The sequence below is a fragment of the Castor canadensis genome, chromosome 14, assembly GCF_047511655.1.
Source record: "Castor canadensis chromosome 14, mCasCan1.hap1v2, whole genome shotgun sequence".
Lineage (NCBI taxonomy): Eukaryota > Metazoa > Chordata > Mammalia > Rodentia > Castoridae > Castor > Castor canadensis.
The window spans coordinates 77,674,507-77,694,281 of record NC_133399.1 but is presented as its reverse complement, the minus strand read 5'-3'; the positions used below and the strand labels follow the sequence as shown (position 1 = coordinate 77,694,281).

Below are 19,775 nucleotides of genomic sequence, written 5' to 3'. Positions count from 1 at the left end.
GATGGTGTAGTTAAAGGAGGGATTAACATTTAGCACAGAACTATCAGAGGGTCCCTTCTTGTTGCTCTTCCACTGATCTGAATGGCCAGATTCAGATTTACCTTGTTAAGTTATCCATCAATACTCTGATGAAAATAGGACCGAAAGAATATCATGGGGGGCATATTCTCAAAGGGAGCACATCTAGGTGAAAGGCCAGTATGTAATGGAAATTAACTGATGGAACAGAGATAAGAGTGGGTACTGAGGTAAAGCAATCTGAGAAAACATCATTGATAACTGAGCTATTGAGAGAGGAATGTCCATGTTTCTGAATATTTGATGGTCATGGACAGAGGTTGAAACAGATAGAACAAGATGAGGCATATGAGAGAGGAACCACTAATTTGAAATTCATTAAAAACCTGTGGGTATTTATTATTACAGTGGTTACCATGCCAATGATGTTAAAGTTAAAATCTTTAGGACAAAGATTTTAACATTTTAATATAGTTGAATTGGCAAAGTGCTTACAACATTTCCTTGGAAAAAAAGCTAGTTTTGAGGCAGAAATATTTTAAAATGTATTATTTTAGCTGAAGAGCAATTTTTAGCCAAAGAGTGTTTAGCAAATGAGTTTTGGTGAATTTAAAAATATTTCTTCTTTGAGCTGATGCTGACACATATTTTCTCCATTTATGTGTTAAGAAAAACCAGAATAAATGCATTTTCTTATTTTAGCTTACAAATTGAAATACACATAAGGATAAATGTCAAAAAGAAAAACTGAAGTATACGTCCAAGCAAAATTTATTGGATGTCTACTCAAGAAAAACACAATGACCTTTGTTTGTAAGATTTCAAAGTCAATTACCTGAAAGCCAGGTATGAATATTTTTCCTTTTAAAATCAGATACAGAGTGTAGAAACAGTAATTTCCTTAAATATGACAGGCAAACAGATATTGAAGTCTTCTCTCATAAATGGCATCAAAGAGAATTATTCATTTATCAGCAAAGCTGCATGCACTTGACTTAATTTCAAACCCAAAGCCTTTAAGGTATAAAGCTGGTTGTGAGTTGGTAGTAATCAAAGCAGGCTACTCAAAGATGTTTGTTCACCTTCTTGCTAATGAGATTCCTCTGAAGTCATATGTATGTACATTTCAATTTGGCTGCTAAGATTTTTAAGTTTATTACATAAATGGTATCTTACAGATTCACGTTACCAAGGGGTGCTTGTGATCTGTGAAATTCATACAGGTAATCTGCTGAAGGTGTTTTAGCTTACTTAAGTGCAGAATAAAGACCAAATTAGGAAATTTCCCTGTTTTCTCAACAACTAAATTGTCTGTACAAAAAAACCCCCAAATATATGTACAAAATTCTAGAGTCTATGTACTGTGAAAAGATCAATCACTATCTATGGAAGAAAATACCATAAAAAGTTATATGTATAAGGTGCTCAAGATCCCAAGATGAATAGTTCTTATGCAAAGTGATAAGAAATACAAAGCTAGTTCTCAGAGTATGGGTAATTCAGGCACTGTTAACTCTATTAAATCTTTCAGGCTCAATGTTTTGCAAATTTCTACCGTAGGGCAGAAAATATAGCCTGAATGATTTAACATTGTCTCTAAAAAGTGCCTGGTTTATTCTTAGGAAGTATTTTAAACACACCAGGAAAATCAGGCTCAACCTATTCCTGTCCTCAAATGTAGCCAGGATTCTGGGTTCCATAGAAGAAAAATAATTATCATAGTAAAAATAATTGTATTGATCATAATCCTTGCTAAAACCAGCCTTAATACTTGCAATGCTTCTGAAGAACTCTATGTCTACAAAATAATATGTGGGATTCTTTTACATTTCCATAAAATGTACAGCATATCATGGACTATATGTTCGCATACAATCTCAGAAGTGTATGTGTACACACAGTGAGTCTTACTAATATTGCTTACAGATACTTTCAAGTGTCTATGTTAGAATAATTCTTTGCACCTCTTCACTAACACTGCTTTTATTTAAATTTTATCAGATAAATAAAACACTAAGAGCTCATTGTTCAAGATGCTGATTATTACATTTTAATATAAAATAGCAATGCGACTTTACAACACAATAGTTTTTCTTCCTTGTCTTCTAGCTAAATCTCTTGTGTTCTGATGATAATTACTAAAGGCTCTTATTCGCTTACTGTTTGCACTTGTATAAAGTACAAAAAAATTGCAGGAAAAGACTTCTATCTGAAAACGTACATTCAATCAACAAAACCACACCCATCCAAATTAACTTTCCTACTCTTGCTTTCGATTTTTGTAATCACTGTGCATACAACAACATATAAGTGCAGGCAAACCATAGCTGAAGTACAGTTGTCATATAGTGTAAACCAGGACACTAGGCAAACTCGTGAAAGGAGAATAAATGCCAAGCTAAGAATGTGAAAATGCAAACCACAGCATTTCAGAATAAACAATCTTCAGGTTGCCTGAGGGGTGAACATCTTCCAGACATGTTGAAATACAACTGTGAGACCCAAGGGCCTCCTGGAGACATTTTCCCTTTTTTGCCTCAACTGTTTTAGTCTTTTTAATTTTAATGATTTTCGTTCTGATTCCACACATTGACTTTTCAGTTTGGGGCAGAAAGCAGGAAAATGCACTCTCTTGTGGATGCCCATGTGTTGTGCCTCCCCAAGGCTCACAGTGGCAGTCACTCTGCTGGTAGTTTGGTGGCAGCAGGTGAAGATGGGGATGGCATATTGGAAACCGTAAGGCATGACAACGAGAGGCCTGTGGTGATGTTTCAGGCAAGTTTATGCAGATGTAGTGCTGAGATGCGGCATAAATAAGGAGGGAGAGTGATTCACAGCCTCTTGACATAGTTTCCTGGAAAAGTACCAAAGAATTTGGTTCTTCTCGAGGTTCCTGAAAATAGAAGCAATAAATGAAAAGGTGTAACAATAATGAAGTATCAGTTCATATCTGTTGGCTTGAACACTTTCACCTAACAAGACTTTACTAAGAGAGCAAGCCAGGGTTTGGAAAGGAAAGAAGAAAACTCACTGTAAAATAATAAAAAAAAAGCCATTTTAGTTATTAGTATGCATTTGCCTCATAAGTAAGTAAGTAAATCAACCAGGCATAATTCCTACTACAGTGAGCTAAACCAAATGCACAAATGGCCATCGTTATGATTGCTTTTGGTTTTGAGTATTTTTCATAAACATTGCTGCACTAAATTGTTTAGTATTTCCATCACAATTAGAGTGAATAGGTTCTTTAAAGTTTTATTTCTCATTGACGCTCTGGAATTTATTGTTTTGGTTTGGTTACTCTTTTCCTTTCTATGCATGTAAGCCATTTTATTTTTCTTCTAGCTATATAAATAGCAGCTGAAGCTTGTGACTGCAAAAATAATCCTTAGTTCTTTCATTATCTCACCATTGCTGGACCTGTCTACGGACCCCTCATCCCCTTATCTTTTTTGCTTTTTTCCTTTCTCCTGTGCCTGTATTTCCTTTGCAACTCCTTCCTCTGTGTCTTGGTATATGATATTTTTGCTACAAGTGCTTTCTTCTTCTCCTTCTCCTCTTCCTACTCCTCTTCTGTGCTGGCAATTGAACTGGGGGGGTCTCATATCTGTTTGCTGAGCTATAGCTGTAGCCCCAGGTCCCTGGTCTTTTTTTAAGATTGTAAGAAAGGGATTGCTTTTGACTTGGTAAGAGTGGAACTCCTCTCCATTCCCACTGTAAACTGAAGCTAAGGAGAATCAATGGGCTGTTAGGGTAGCTACGTCAGACCTAGGAAGTGGGTCAGCTTGAATAATTTTACTCCTTCTCTAATGAGATTTTCACTGTTGAAAACTAACATTTTCTATTGAACAGCAAAATGATATTTCTTATCTGAGAAGCATTTAATTGTTTTTGTTATTGTTAAATTATAGTCTTTCCTGATTGGTACTATTTAAAGAAGTGTTATTTTTTCAGTTGACGTGAGATAAAACTAGCAGAAAATTGCATATACCTGAAGTATACTGAAGTACATTGAAAATGCAATGGTGTTGGGTTTACCCAGTGCATATGAACTCATGGAAGAGCAAAGTCATCATGAACTCAAAGAAAGCTTGATTATCATAGTGAACCATGCATGTGAACAAGTTCAAGCAAATGATGAGATAAGCAATGTGTCTCAAAGAAAGTGCACCTACCCACAAACCATCCATCATCACACTTTTCCATCACATCAATGACATCACTTTCTCTGAGTTCCAGCTCATCTTCATTCCTAGGGGTATAGTTATACAGAGCCTGAAACCTTAAACAGGACAAATGGGTGTGTTTAAAATATTTTTTGCATCTTTGTGAAATTACAGAAGGTAGTACAATATTTATTTTACCTTTAACATTTCTACTGTTACTAACATATTAGGTAGTGTCTTTGGTAAGAATGCAAAGTGAAAGGAAATATTTAGATTTTCATGGGTATTACACTACTCTAACCACATTTCAAAACTCACAGTGAAGAATATTCATGGAAGATTAAAATATTCATGAAATACACTTTAACATTTGTAGGTCAAACCTGAATTTCAATTGTCTAGGCATCTAATGTTTATCATTCAGACACTAAATAACATAAAATAAGTGATATTTATAACATCCAGCTATATTAAAAACAAGAAGAAATCATAGTTTTAGCTAGCCACAGTCATAAGCAAAAAACTGAAGCCTGCAAATGGAATTTTCAAATGATTCTAAATTGAAATGTACAAAGTGTTTCAGGTGCATGACTTCTAAATCATTAGGTGGGAATTATTATAAAAGAGAAGGCTATTTTTTCATCAAAGGGAATTCTTTAAAGCTGATTATGTTTCTAGTTTGAATTTAGTTAAAGAATTCCTTAAATTCATTAAGGATTTAAAATTTGAAAACCAGATGCAATTCCCCTAAAAGATTGAGTGGATATTGTGTTTTTGGTTATTCCTGAGCTAATCTCAAGCAGTAGATTATGGACAGATATCTTTTTTTAAAAATGGGTCCTGAAAAAATTGTGTTTGATTTAAAAACTCTCCTTTGAAATAAATTTATATAAAGAAGAATTACTGATTGAACACTACTATTTTCCTTTCCCTGTCTGAATTTTTTGAGAGAACTATTATGGTGACACTGATTACTAATGAATTTAGACATGAGTTTATAGTAACAAAATTGCATGTCTTTTTGTGACTATTAACATGGACTGACATTTTGGAAAGTAAAGACGGAAGTTATAGCAACTAAGAAGGTCAAGAAGAATTCGGTGTGAGCTAACATGAAAACTTCATATTATCAAATATTACATAATGTAATCATGTACAGGATTATGGCTCAGTGAACACAAAAATAGCATTTAGGGCACTTGAAATTTATTGAAGTTTCCTTTGAAAAGCTGGTAATAATGAATTCTGCTCAGGTCAAGTATGATGAATTTCTAATTATATTAGAGTCAAAAAATCATATTTTGGTAGGATAAACTGTTCTGTCACTTGAACTCAAATACCATGTTATAAATATGGAATGCTAATCCACTGGCTTCCTTTCTGTTCCTGAACTTTCCCAAGATTGGTGGGTCCGAGTAAAGTGGGCTTTAGGGGGTTTTAGACAGAAGTGGTAAGTGGTAGGATGTGGTACCTTAACACTGTCCTGTAAACAATGTTGTCATCCCTGGCCAGGTACCAAAGCCTGAAATTCCAACATTAGAGATTTCTTGCCCTGTTAATATTTTGTTCTCTTAGTACACTGTTTTAGCCATGTGTGGGCTTTTGAGAAGAGTCTTCTGGCTGTGGCCAGAATAGAGAAAGATAGCCAAAATCCCAAACCAGTGACAGGTGTTGACACAAACATACCTGATGTGGATGTGTGCATGGGCCAGCTTAGTAGGAGTTGTAAAATTATTTTGTTGTTTCTATTGATTTGGTTTTGAGGCCAGTCAGGCGAAAAAATGGTATTTTTTGTATATTCATGGGAAAAGTTGATTTCAACAAGGCCCCCTTTCCATTTTCTCACTTGAAGGAGAGCCATTCCTGGTCTGCTATTTTGAAAAACCGAGTCTCTGACTGAGCTTCTCAGCCTCTACCCTTCACCCAGGTCCATCTCCAGCCACGTACAGAGACAGGCCTGTTTAAGGTCACAAACTCCAGTTGCTTAAATAATCTCAGGATCCCCAGAGCTAGCAAACCAAAATTGGCATGGATTCCTACTTCAGTTTTGTATTACGGAAGTCAGTGTGTCTATCAAAATTGACTTACCCTTCTGGTTTAATTAAATCACAAAGAAAAAGGAGCTTCATGGAAATATAAACAAACCTTCCGGGAAATCCCCCTACTTCTGCTGGCTTCCAAAGTCAGTATCGTATGACAGGAAATGTAGTTGAATTACAATAAAAAATGCTGTTTTGATAGATGTGTTGGTGAGATGAATATGGTGGTGGGGTCACAATGTCTCAAAAGGGAATTTGTCTTTTAACTAGGGATGCTGAGCCAAACTGGAAACTGTAGCTTGCATCTGTTTCTAGAACATATCCCACCTAAACTGAATTGTAGCAACATAACATTATGTTTCTATTTTTGCCTCAAATCCTACTTTTTTAAATGAATAAGGTTAAGCAACACAGCATAATCCTGCTAATGAAAGTTGTAATCAAATACAAATTTAGGCTTGGCAGGATAGCTTAGGCATACAATCTTAGCACCTGGGAGGCTTAAGCAGGAAGATCTAAAGTTTGAGGCTAGCCTGGGCTGCACTGGGACCCTGTCTCAAAAAAAAAGAAAGAATTTTTTATAATGTTCAAGGCAGGACTTGGAATATGTGCCTTCTCCCACCTGAGGGCTCTGTGGTTTTTAACAAACAAATGACCACAGTTGCATGTGGCATAAAACGTATAACAGAATACAAACAATGTGTAATTCTTCAGCTCCTTAAAAGCTGTTTACTAGAACATGCTGGTAAAGCATTAAACCTAAACAGTGCTGGAATTTGTTTTTGTGATCTGATCGTATCACTGTTTGCATAAATAAGAGAAAACTTTAGTGTTACAAGTCATAAAGTTTTCCGATACATGAGATTTTAAATGATCGTTTCTTCTAACCTGTTCTGTTTGTGGTATGGTCTTTTCTTCAACAAGAATATCTTTCTATGAGAGTCAGTCTCAGAGAGAGTTCTAAAGAGCCTGCTTTTAACTAGGTTGAGGTTTATGAGGAGCAAGGAGAGTTCAATGCTTCTGAAGACACCAGGCCACATGCCACCCTGGAGGAGTCATCTTTTGTCAGGTGAGCACAGCGAGGGCAGGAAGCTGAAGGTCCACTCTGGGTGCCTAGGCCACAACTGCTCCTTCTTAGTGCCTAGCTTCTGACTCAGAACAGGTAGGAGCTGATAGGCATTGGATAACCTCTGAGCATCTGATGAAATGGGCCAAAGAGGACACAAAAGAGAACCTAAGTTGATTTATGTATCAGAAATATTTGGAAGGAATAAGGCATATTCCTGGACTGTGGAAATAACATGTAACTGAATGATAGTGAAGTTTTGTGTGTGTGTGTGTGTGTGTGTGTGTGGTGCTGGGGATCAAAACTAGGTCCTTGTACACACTAGTCAAGCGCTCTGCCGCTAGGCCATATTCCTGGCTCACAGGGGCTGTTTTGATACTGCCATTCTCAACCGACACTTTGAAACATGTAACTTTGGAATTATGTTATTAAAAGTAGACTTTAGGTCTGCTTTCAAAGTATCCAAGGAGTTAGAAAAACAATGCTAGGACATGTTTTGCATGTCTTTAAAGCTATAGTTACTAGTTACGTAGCCAGCAAAAGAGACAGAATTATAAATCTTAGGAATCACTCCAGCCCTGGAAGGTTTTCTTAGTGCATAAATTAAAACCTCTGTTTTCTTTTAAGCATTAGCTTTTGATCTTTGCCAGAAAAGATGCAGACCACTGCAATTCTCTAAAGTAGGAGATCTCTTAGCTACTTTGATCTCTTTCACTTGTAAAGTTGTACCATCTTATGTTTTGGTGTATCAATTGTCCATTTTGTGGGTCAAAGTTAGTCTTGAATTTAGAAGATAAGAAGAATACTTACGGTTCCCCCCCACCGTGAATGTTTTCATGAGTGAACACAGGACGCTGTGGCTGAAATGAAATGATTTTCAATGTAATCAATGTTTAAATTGGTACTAATTAAAAGATAATTTGGATAATGGCATGGCACTTTTCTTGACATTTAATATTTCCTGTTGTAAAAAACCAAGAGGAAGAAAAGAAAACCACCAAATCAAGGGTTTCTGTAGGATTAATAATTAAAATATTTTGAAGGGTGCTTTAAATTAAATCAAGATAACCAAGGTTCAGATGTTTTGAACACATCCACAATCTAGTCTCCTCAAGCTTTAAGGAAACGTCCAGTTTTGGTCCCATTGATTTTTCAAAGGTCAGGAATATGGCAAAAACATGGACAGCAGACCACTAGAATAGGGCAGATGGACATCTCCATTCAATCTTATTCTCCAGGGTTTTCTCAAACAAGCAGGAAGGAAGCCACATTTAGTTTAACAGCAAAATATCCACATTCACTTTAAACTTTTCCTGCACAGACGACATTTTCACGTACAGTACAGATGAGGATATCAATAGGCAGACGTCCCATGCTACATGTGAATTGACATTCTCTGTTCTCAGTGTGGACAATGCACATGCATTTTATAAAGAGAAAACAGAAATTTAAATAGAATGCAACAAACAATATCCAGGGAACATGTAACATTTTACCTTAGAAGAGAAATATTGGTAGAAATTCCCAGTGCACTGAACTCTCAAAAGAGTTTCCTTGCTTTTTAAACTAAGCATCAAGACCAGTATCTGTAATAGATACTTATAATATTGGAAATGACAAGCCTCAGCATCCCACATAGGCACATATATATATTTCAGTGAATGAAAGTTAACACATTTGTTGAATACACAAACTCAGCGTACTTTCTATTGATTATTTAAGCATTACTTTTTAGGGAAAGAAATTCTTACAACTCATTCACAACATCTTTCAAAAGCATTCTCTTCTAAATGATAGCTGTATGGTGAAATAACCAAATCAGGTTTGTGTGGCAATTATACTTGACTCTTTGATGACATTAGATCCATGTCCGCAGACATTAGACACAGTTCTTGGATTCCCATAGTTATAAGAGGATTATTGATAGGCTGAAAAGTTTTCTTGGAAATTGTCCATGGAAACCCCAATGGCTGAAGCTTGGGTAGGGAATTCTAATGTTCCCTTCAGTCTGAGTCTATGACTGACGCCTTCCTAAACTCTTTATCCACCCTCTTCCTATCACATTGTCTATCCAGCAAAGACTCAGTGCTTTCACCACTAAAACTTCAAGCTTTGAATCTATTAACTGGAAGCATTTATCAACAGTATTATTAGAAATTGTACTCAATGGTCTGTACATGGAATACATAAACTTAAAATTAAGGAGTGGCTAAGAATTATTGGCCATATGGGTAACTTAAGGCCATATAATAGTCTGTATAAAATTAATAACCATAATTAAAATTATATTATCAAATTATAAAATATATTATTTTAAAGTGATTGATTAAACCACCTTCCAGCCATTTTGAGATCATTTAGGATATTATTAAGTCAATCTAAATATATAAAAAGAGGCAACTATAAGTCATCCACAAACCTATGTACTACATTTCTTCTAGTTCTTTCTAACCTAGAAGAACTTGATACATATATATCATGTAAAAGTAAGAGTTGTAAGTATTAATTGCTATTAATGGTTTTGTAATAATTTCTGTCTTCTTTTTCATTTTAAATGACTTCAGAATATTGTTTCCTCACATAAGTATCTATATACTATAGTTTACTTAACCATTTCTCTCTCTTTTCTTTTTGAAGCTAAGATTGGTCTAATTTTTTTTGCTATCATAAGTAGCAATCTATAAACATTCTTATTCAAAGAGTGACTTTTTCCTTTTGAACTATTACTTAGGATATACTTCTAGGAATAAAATTTCTGGTCAAAGAGTATGCATTAAGGCCACGTGATTTTGAAATGTTCATGCTAGTCACTTGAAAATACTATGTATGTAAGAGGAACTTAAAAAAAACTCTAATATGCCATACTTCAAATGACAATCAAGATAGGGACTGTTTTCTTTTTCTTTTTTCTCTTTCTTTTGGTGGTAATGGGGTTTGAACTCAGGCCCTCACACTTGCTTGACAGGCACTCTATCACTTAAGCTACTCTTCCAGTCCTGTTTTTGCATTGGATTTTTTTGAGATATTGTCTCATGAAGTAATACCTAGGGATAAGTTTGAACCTCGATCCTCCTGCTCTCTGCCTCATGCATAGCTAGGATTATAAGCATGAGCCTGGCTATTACTGTTTTCTTACTAAAACAATCACAGCACTATCTACAATGCATAACGTAGTTATAGATAAGAAAATATTTGCTGTTTTATTAAGAGAAAAAGTTCGTAAAACATATTTTATTAATGCTCCCAAAATGGCATGTTTATTTCCACATTCTGGTATTTTTGATATTGTGTAAAACTTGTGGATTTTACATATGGCATCTGGTGCTTGGGAAAGCTGGTTGATCTAATTTCATTTCCTCCTCTTTTGTTAAAATGTGAATATCACTTTAAAAACCAAGTGTTAATGTAATACAGTCTGCTTTTAAAGTCAGCATATCCCCTTTCAGTTATCATCACTGTAACCCTACTGTCCACTGCCTTCAGTTCACTCCACCTCCCAAATCATTTAAATGCACTGTCCTTTTGACATTAGGAGACCTGGGCAGCCCGTGGTGTTCCTGTTTGTGTGACAATAATGCCCTTGCCTTTAGTCACCTTTTCCAATGTCTTCCACCCCCTTCATACCCTTCAAAACACACCCCTTTTTTTCCTTCTAAATCATCCATTTTCTGTCCTGTCCACATGTTCATGCCAGAATTTAATCACAGCTTTATTAGCACAAAAATTGCATTATCTCTTAAAATGCTGGGTTTTAAAACTCTTCAAAGCTTGAACAGGAATCACCCTTGTGTTGACAGATAACTAGCAGCCGGTTTTTCAGGAAAAGTGACTAATTACAGTTTTGAATTAATTCATTTAAAAAGCTTTTACCAATAGAGGAATAAGTAGAGTTAGTTTTTGTTTGTTTGTTTGTTTCTGTTTAGGGTGTTGACTACTATCTTACCTCCTGAATGTATCTCAGATTCCTTCTCTTTAACATCTTGCTTCCCTCAGGGAACCCATAAAGGAATCCACATTTCCTCAACTATTTTTCCTCTGTTATATAAAGGTGCCTCTTCTTAACCTTACACATTTGGTTATCAAACAGCTGTGATAATTGGCATTTGTTGGTTAATTCTCATGTGTCTTAGTCACGTAACCACCATAATGGTAATAATTCAACTTCATTTTATAGATTAGTAAACCAAAACTCAAAGATATTGGAGAATTTCTTAATGTGACAGGTAGATTAAAAAAAATAAGTAGAATGATAATTTTGACTAGCACTCTATTGAACAAAATATTATTCTGATGGAATAAATGGCCTAACTTGGTGAAAATCAGCATCTTTATTTTGTCCTTAAAAGAGGTCTTTAGGTATTCAAGCAAATTATCTTAGATGACTAGCTTTTGCTTTCTACCTTGGTGCTGAAACTCAATGTGTAGAGATCCTAAGAAAAGATTGGTATGGAATCTCCACTCTGTTGTCACCTAACAGTTATTAGTGGTGGTAGCCTTGAGCTGAAAGTTGTTTTTGCCTTTGGTCAGCTCTGGCCAAATTCCTTCAGCCTGGATTAATTTTGAAAGGATATTTTAAAGACCACAATGATGATAACTATCTGTTTTTCTGGCTATGCTCTTCCCTTCCCACGTTTTAAATTCTTGAGGAGGAATCACTTGTTAGTCACCAGTATTTTTTTCCCTGTTCATTTCTATTTTAACTATCTGCTCAGGCATTTCTATTACTCATAACTTCTTAGTAGCTCTGAGATAAATATAGAACAATATACATTTGTGACATTCACATGACCTGTGAGCTTAAGAAGATGGTTTTCAAGTTAACACATCAATATCACTGTGCTGGGAATTTTGAGCAAGAATTGTATCATACTTATATTTCCTTGATGAGTCTTAAGGGTACAATAAAAATTAAAAATATATAATGAAGCATGATCTATTTTCATATTTAACCTTTTCCTTAATAACAATCATTTTTTTCTCTTTTAATGTGGCTATTTTTTAAGTTAGCTTGTATTATACAAAATAATGAGTTTCATTATGTATTTTCATACATATAGCATACTTTGATTTTTTAAATGCTGTCAAAACTGCATACAAAAGAAGTAGGTTTCAAACATATGCTAATTTTCAAAGTCAGCATCAACTATAAGCCAGTGTTCATAAGGAAGCTTGAGAATATCCAATATCCTTGATTCTTTGGCATCAGAAGAATATATACTTCCCATATGGTGAGATATAGACTGAAAACCATTATTTGTGCTTCTGAAAAGGTATCTCTCAAAAGTTAGCTGTATCTTTTATTAGTCAATTTCTTAAATAAGCATGCCCTGTTACTTCAAATACTAATGTGGAAAAATCTTTGAAATCATTATGAGCAGTTCTTCAGAACTAAGGTTCCTAAGTCATTTTTTTCCCAAAAATATTAATTGTAGTCCTTGTCAAGTAGACAAGTACCAGAATTAGATGACATTCTCCTAATAGCAGTACTATATTTGTTTATAGGCTTATTTTTTCTTAACTTATGAAAACATTACTTTGCATAAGTTGAAAGAAAATAGCATATTTATGGTCCACACAAACACATGTAAACTAACATACAAACTCTTAATGCAAAAATATGACAAAAAACCCCTCGGACAACCCAAAGCTTACCATCCTACTCATGCAATTTATGGATGCATTCTAATAATTTTGGAAAAAGCTTTCTTTTTTGTGTTGGCTCTGGAAGAACATTTTGTGGAGTCTAAGAATCTCTACAAATCAACATTCCTCTCTCTATGGCAACACAAGTTGCTACTTTAGCAACAAAAGCAGGTCTTACTATGCAAAGCAAGAAAGCACGAAATGGTGTAAATATAGAACAGCATCTACATTTATAAAATGGAAAGGAAAACTTAAAAATTAAACATTTTACGAGCTTGAGATGCAGAGCCTTAGCTGTGTGATAGACCTGTCAAAGCTAAATCAAGGCCCACTAAAATAGAAATGGTGAAAGGAATCCTGATGCAGGCAAAGATGAAAATCCCCAAACTCCTCGACTACATTCCTCAGAACTGACGGCACCCCTGGAGTCCATTCGTTCTAAAATGCTGTGGATGTTACGGAACTGTGTAAAGGGAAAGTGGTTGGATAGTTATGTTATATTTAATCAAAGCTGTCAAGAAATTATGAGCACATAGCCTTCAGAGGTCAGTTTTAGGGAAGGGACACTGGATGAATGTAGCTCCTATTGCCAGAGCAACAAAATATTTTGAAGTCAGGATCATGGATTAAAATAAATCCAAACAAATTGAATGACCTGGAAGCCAACCTTACTGGAAACGTGGGTTCACTATATGATTGGCAATAGTTTTGTTCTAGCCAATAAAAACAGTGGCTAAAAAACAAGGCTTTAGTTTAGCACCTGAGACAGATACAGAAAACAACATACACTGTATCCTTGTTTGTACAGTGGAGAAGGATCATGATTTTTTTTTTTTTGATTCAGGAGCATACACCCCAAAGACTTAGGATCTGATTTCATAGCTCATCTTCTTGGTGGACACTTCGTCTTACGGGGATCTCCAGCCCTACTTTGTTGCCAGATTACCACGAAGATACCTAGGAAAGAGTCAGCCCACTGAGAGGCAAGGTGATCAGGCTGCCACAGGTGGGGGCGTTCGGACCCTACCCTGTGGGGACCGTTGACAGGTGAGCTGTAGCATCTCTTAGACATCACTGGGCTACGAGGAGGCTTACCCAGGACAGATATCTCTTTTTTTAAACCAGCCTGGAAAAGCCATAAGAAGTTAGTTAGTTCTCGTCTTCATGAGCAATTTTCCTGTTTTGCTTTGTTTTCCATGCACACACAGCATGCCAAACTCCTGAATAACAGCAGAGCAGGAAGGGTGAGTAGGGTGCACACAACTCCTCTGATGGCTCCATAAGACTTCCACAAGCCAGGATCAGCGGCTGCTTTGGTATGGGACTCCCAGGCATAACAAGAAAGGTTTGTAGAGGGGAGCTGGCATTGAGAAGGTGCTTGAATGCAACATATATGGCTAAGAACTCATGAAAGAAATGCTACCTCTCTAACACAATGATCTGACCTATTTTCTTTGTGCGTATTGGATGAATACATGTAAAGTGGATAGGGAAAAGTTTGGCTTAACCCATGAAATTTCATGGAAGATGTCAAGCATTTGTTAGGGATAATTTTTTCTAACAAAACGTAAGAGGAAAAAAAGGCTTCTTTTTTAGAAAAAAATAGTGAAATACAATTAACTATTGAATATTGCCCTAACTACAACTTTGTTTTGGTGTTCTTTCAAAGTAAGATCCTTAATATGGCAGTGAGTAAACTAATCTTCTTGTATCTGAATATATATTATTTTCTTTGCAGTAGCAGACAGGATCTAGCAATGTAGTGTCTGGTATGTGATTTGGCTTAAGACAACTTTAGTAGGACTAAAAGACTTTTAAATAAAGGATGTGGGTTTTTCAACTTGCATTTAGGAGAATTTTAATCATAAGTAACATCTGACTGTAAATATCTAATCTCTTGGGATGAAATGTGTTTGTCATGTTTATTTAGGGGTTGTGGCTTGATACTGCAGGACATCCATTGTCTTCAGCAATGGGACCCAGGGTGTTAGGTTGACACATGGCCACTGTAAGTGAAGACTACTAAATTCCTTGCTATCTGGATGTATTCATGTTGGTTCTCAAAGATGGGATATAGGCAATTTCTGGGAATGGTCAGGGTTCTCTATGACTTTGGAGGCATCACACCAGTCTAGGATGCTTTGCATGTATAAGGGGAATATATTTCTACCTTGTTTGAGCTATAATTATTTTGAGGTTTGTGAACTAACAGAGTTTCTATAGCTATCAAGGCTCATAGGCAAAAATGGTGTGGATGCTAACAGCTAAAAAGATACCTTGGTCATATCCAGAAGAACCAAGGCTCAATTACAGGTTGGTGAAGAGGTCAAAGGGATGACGTTCTGATGCAATTGCCTTACAGTGATGAGACTTTCTTGTGGGACCCAATAACAGAACTTCTTGGAAGAAACCCAAGACAAAGCTATTCTCTGTCTTCATTAAGCACTTCCACTGCAATTTGAGTTCACATCCTAAAGCCTCTTTTATAAAATATTCTCAGGATGGGGAAGAAGCTAAGATTCATAATAGTTTTTATTATGAAGAAATCTCCATTGTTTTAAAAACAGATACAGGAAAAGACCAGGAAAAATGTGGATTTTACATCAAATCCATAATTTGTTTATCTTTCAGTATTCTGTGATCCTGAAACTGAAAGCTGTAATGAAAGCTGTTGAATAATAGGAGACAAGAGGGAAAGGGTAAGGGAGAGTAATAGTGGGTTGAACTGGATAAAGTGCAGTATATTCACAAGTTGACATACATCAAGAAACCCCTGTAAATACTGACTTTGGAACTGAAAATGGAGGACAGGATTATAAAATAGGTACCACAGGGGGTACTTTTGGGAGAGGGGAGGATGAGAGGAGGAGATGAAGGTGGGAGAATATGGTTGATGAGCTTCATATACATATATGAAATAGATCAACAAAACCATTTGCAATTGTTTTAAGTGGGGTGGGGAGTGGGTACACATGGAAGGATGGTGGGGTGACCTAAACAATGTACAATGTAAGACTATTCAGAATTGTCACAATGAATTGCCCCTGTACAATGAAAATAATGTAATAAAAATGAAAAAAAGAAAAAACATTTCAGATTGTTCTGAGCATAGAAGCAAAACTTTTTCTGTGATGGCTAATTTTATACTGTGATTGCCATTATCTCTTTCCAAGACTAGCCATTTATTTTCAAGTTAAAAAAAAAACAACCCAGGATTCTTCAGGAGAGTCAAATATCAGCAGAGTTTCCAGGCTGCAGGTGCCAGAGATGGATGCTGTGTCAACTGCAACCAAAGAATCATCATTCTGGTGGTAAGGGAGGGGGTGGGGGTAGGGGGCAGAAATGACCCAAGCCTTGTATGCACATATGAATAATAAAACAATAAAAAAAGCATCATCATTCCTGCATCTTATTCACTTGGCCTTTGTGGAAAGAGCAAGGCTCAAGAGAGTCAACACCAAAGACCATCCTGCTCTGGTGTTCTGACAAACCTGCCCATGGATAGGAAATGATGGGATGAGGTAATGAACCCACTAAGAAGTGACAGAGGATGGCAGGCACAAGGTGGTGTCTTTGAATGGAATGGCTCTCAACTTGATTCTTAATATTGTTTGTAAGTGTAGTGATTACTTTTGACTATGGTGTAAATTACAGTTTGTTTTTGCTCTCAGTCTGGGTATGTACAGTTGCTATGCAGATATAGCCTTTAAATTTTGGGGTAGAGGCCATGCCAATGATGTTAAAAGTTAGCAATCACCATTTATATGACTTTTTAGACCTTGTAAGATGGCACAAATCTAAATACATATGTATTTAGTTCATTTGAGTTCTATTTGAGTTCATTTAAAGACATGCAATAAACCACACTCAAGATGCAGTTACCTTTAAAACTGGTGAACTTATCTCCTGTTGATAAGAGTATTTAGGGAGGAGAGGAGGTGAGTAGGGCTGAGTAGGCTGAGAAAGTGCAGAGACCAGGTCAGAAACAGAGGCCAAGGGAGAATGAAATGTAGGGGAGGGAAACAGATAGCTGGGAAAAGGTGTAGTCGTTGGATCTCCCGAAGAAAATGAAGAAGGCTTAAATATTGAAGAAAGACAAGATTTGATTATGCTTATATGCAGAATGAGGTTAAATCTACATCATCTTTGGAGAATATTCTCTAAACTTAAATAACTTTAAAGTTACCATCCATGGTAACTTATGACACTTAGGACAAATTCTTGCTTTGAAAGCTCTTACCTTTTCTTTTGAATTTGATTTAAAACTCTGGTGTAATCAGTTTGTTTAATTTTTTGGATGTGGGTAACAGGAGATAAGAATACCTGTATTCCACTTTTATTTTAAATATATAAGGACTCCTTCTAAAAGTGAAGGCAATTGAGTGCCTACTGCCCTGCAATGACTCTGGAACTTGCTTGTAAAGCAGGTCACAAGCTGTAAGTAGTTTGTTACCTAGCCTGGGAAGTTTGGACCTCTGTGTGCATGGAATGAACTGGCTATACAGCTTGCCAATAGGACGGATGCCATGCCTGAGGTGCTGTCTGCAGCAGGCAGACAGCATTTCCATATTGCATCTGAAAATTGGTTATACTGAAGGGAAATTAGTTATTTAAATAATTGACTTAGAAATATGCTTGACCTATTGAGGTAAATTTTCTCTGTCATTTCATTGGTGTGTTTGTTTTACACAAATGCAGGCATGGCTGGGTTATTTGGAAATAAAGGAACCATGGAGGAAAATGGTATAATATGAATCTTTTTTTTTGGAAACAGGTTTTCGTTATGTAATCCAGGGTGGCTTCAGCCTCCTGAGTGCTGGAATTACTGCCACCATCCCTGGCTAAGCCATTCTTTTCGTTTCATAATTTTAGTACTTGCAAGTAAACTCACTTGCTTTTTAATTCATGGAATATGTATTTGAGAGATTGCTTTTTTATTTTCTGGTAAAGAGAGGTTTACACATTAAAGTTTCAGAGTATTTTCCCCTTTGTTGATTAAAACTGTTGTCCACGATCCTTTGTCAGATTAAAATTTAGGACCCATTTCATAAGTAGCTGTCAACTCTTCGGAAGTCAAAGGGAGAATGGAGTAGTATTTAATGAAGTAGTATTTTTTTTCTTTATTTTCTTTACTTCTTTCTCTTTTTTTTCTGATGTGTTGCTTTCTTATCCTTGAATTGAACTAATCTGTCCCTGTATCACTTTCTCATCTTTAAAGTGGGGACAATTATATTTCCTACTGAGTTTTGAAAATTAAAAATGTAGAGTCCTTAGTATATTTTCTCACACTAAGGAAGAGTCAATCATTAACTGTCATCATTAGTATTAGAAAATTAAAAAGACTATAAATTTAAAAGATTTCTGGAATATGAATTTATAGTCATAAAGAAATAATGGGATGATGGAATGCTATATTCACATCTTATCAAACTATGGTGTGTTTCATGCACCCTCCCATCCCTGATTCATACAATACTTATGCTTCTTGTAAGGAAAATTGCTAAGGCAGTTTCAAAATAAATGTTTATTAATATGATCAACTATCCTAGCTGCCTGTAGTAAGACTGGTTAGTTCTTACATAGTTAAACAAAAGTAAAATACCTCATTATAGGTTTTTGTAGAACTGCTGTCTTCTTTGGAAGTCCTAGGCTCCGTGGGGGTGCCTACTTGATATTTTAAGCAGTTGGGTTTCTCCTCCTCTTCCTCCTCAATATGCAGGTCTGATGATGTCCCCTCTGTACCCTTGAGGCCATGCCATATGCCATCATGTTCTCGAGATTCTGGCAGCCATTTTTGGTGTACAACCCTTTCACAGGTTTCCTCATCTTCCTCTCCAATGACAGGGAGGGTCATAGGCAAGGCACCCACACTGGTGCATGCAGAGGCCACAAATTTATCACCTAGGACTTCAAGAACCTTTTTAGGGTCTGCAAAGCCCCCTCTCATTTTGTTCAAATGTGCAGTCTTGTTTTGAGTGGTCTTTATGGGGTCCTCAGGTGGCACAGCATCATCAAGTTGGGTTGCAGCTGAGGTCACACTCGAGTGGGGGGGAGGTAACAGAGAGTGAGATGATTTGGCCAGTAAGGATGCTGGAGGCAACAGGAGGGGGACAGAAGGGTCCTCCTTAATTTCAAGGATGATCTCGTTTAAGATACTGGGTTTGGCTTGGTCAGCTGGCAAGGCTAAAGCACTAAACTTTGCTAACTCATCCAAGAAGTTGTCCAGAAAGGATGAGTTTGCTGCTGGATACTGGTTTGTCAAGGACAGCCACTCCTGGGCACTTCCTTTGGGGGCGCCTGTGTCTGAACCGGGCAGAGCTTTGTGCGTGGGAGGAGGGGCCGGTTTACTGGAAGCCAACTTTGAAATGAGCAGGAATTATGAAGTCAAAAAATGAAGAAAATAATAATATTGCATGAAAACACAGAGACAAAGAAATGCAGGAAAAGTGGTAGGAAATATAAAAAATTATTTTGTGTTATAGACATAGACTTGAAGACATTTGGAAGAAATGTGGATTTGAAGAAATTTTGTTGAAATTTAAATACATAAAATCATTTACACTAATTAAAAAACATACTTTTTTTTTTTGGTACTGGGGTTCAAACTTAGGGGCTCACGTTTCCTAGGCAGGTGCTCTGCAACTTGAGCCACTCCACCAACTAAAAATACGTACTTTCGCAATGAAATTCTACCTGCTTTGGAAGAGGTCTTAAGTGTCAAATGAGAAAATAAGCCTGTCACAGAGACAGTGAAACCTTAAGAGATTTACTTTAATAGTCTACCTGTTTGAGACTATCTTTATGTTTAAAAGATATTGCAGGTTTCTAGATATTGATTTCGAG

At 36.3% G+C, this 19,775-nt stretch overlaps 1 protein-coding gene and 2 long non-coding RNA genes across 50 annotated transcripts in view; 2 read left to right on the top strand and 1 right to left on the bottom strand.

Annotated features, from left to right (window-relative positions):
* The window catches only part of LOC109695375 (uncharacterized), a 74,169-nt gene that overhangs the window by 17,566 nt on the left and 36,828 nt on the right, over positions 1-19,775 (top strand). The window lies entirely within an intron of this gene.
* Sorbs2 (sorbin and SH3 domain containing 2) overlaps positions 772-19,775 on the bottom strand; it is a 326,863-nt gene continuing 307,859 nt past the window's right edge. For 23 of the 46 annotated variants that reach the window (XM_074054808.1, XM_074054829.1, XM_074054830.1 and 20 more), the window contains 3 exons: positions 8,100-8,149; positions 4,194-4,300; positions 772-2,911 (listed from right to left, as the gene is read on the bottom strand). In XM_074054808.1, coding sequence (XP_073910909.1) covers positions 2,850-2,911; positions 4,194-4,300; positions 8,100-8,149 — 219 coding nt within the window. In that variant the 3' untranslated portion in view covers positions 772-2,849. Of the gene's footprint in view, positions 2,912-4,193; positions 4,301-8,099; positions 8,150-8,785; positions 8,876-13,728; positions 19,291-19,775 lie in introns of those variants that run through there. The other 23 variants (XM_074054802.1, XM_074054805.1, XM_074054804.1 and 20 more) reach the window with 3 other exon arrangements.
* Positions 13,402-14,518, top strand: LOC141416901 (uncharacterized). Its single transcript, XR_012441522.1, has 2 exons — positions 13,402-13,979; positions 14,141-14,518. It is a non-coding gene; the product is annotated as an uncharacterized lncRNA (long non-coding RNA).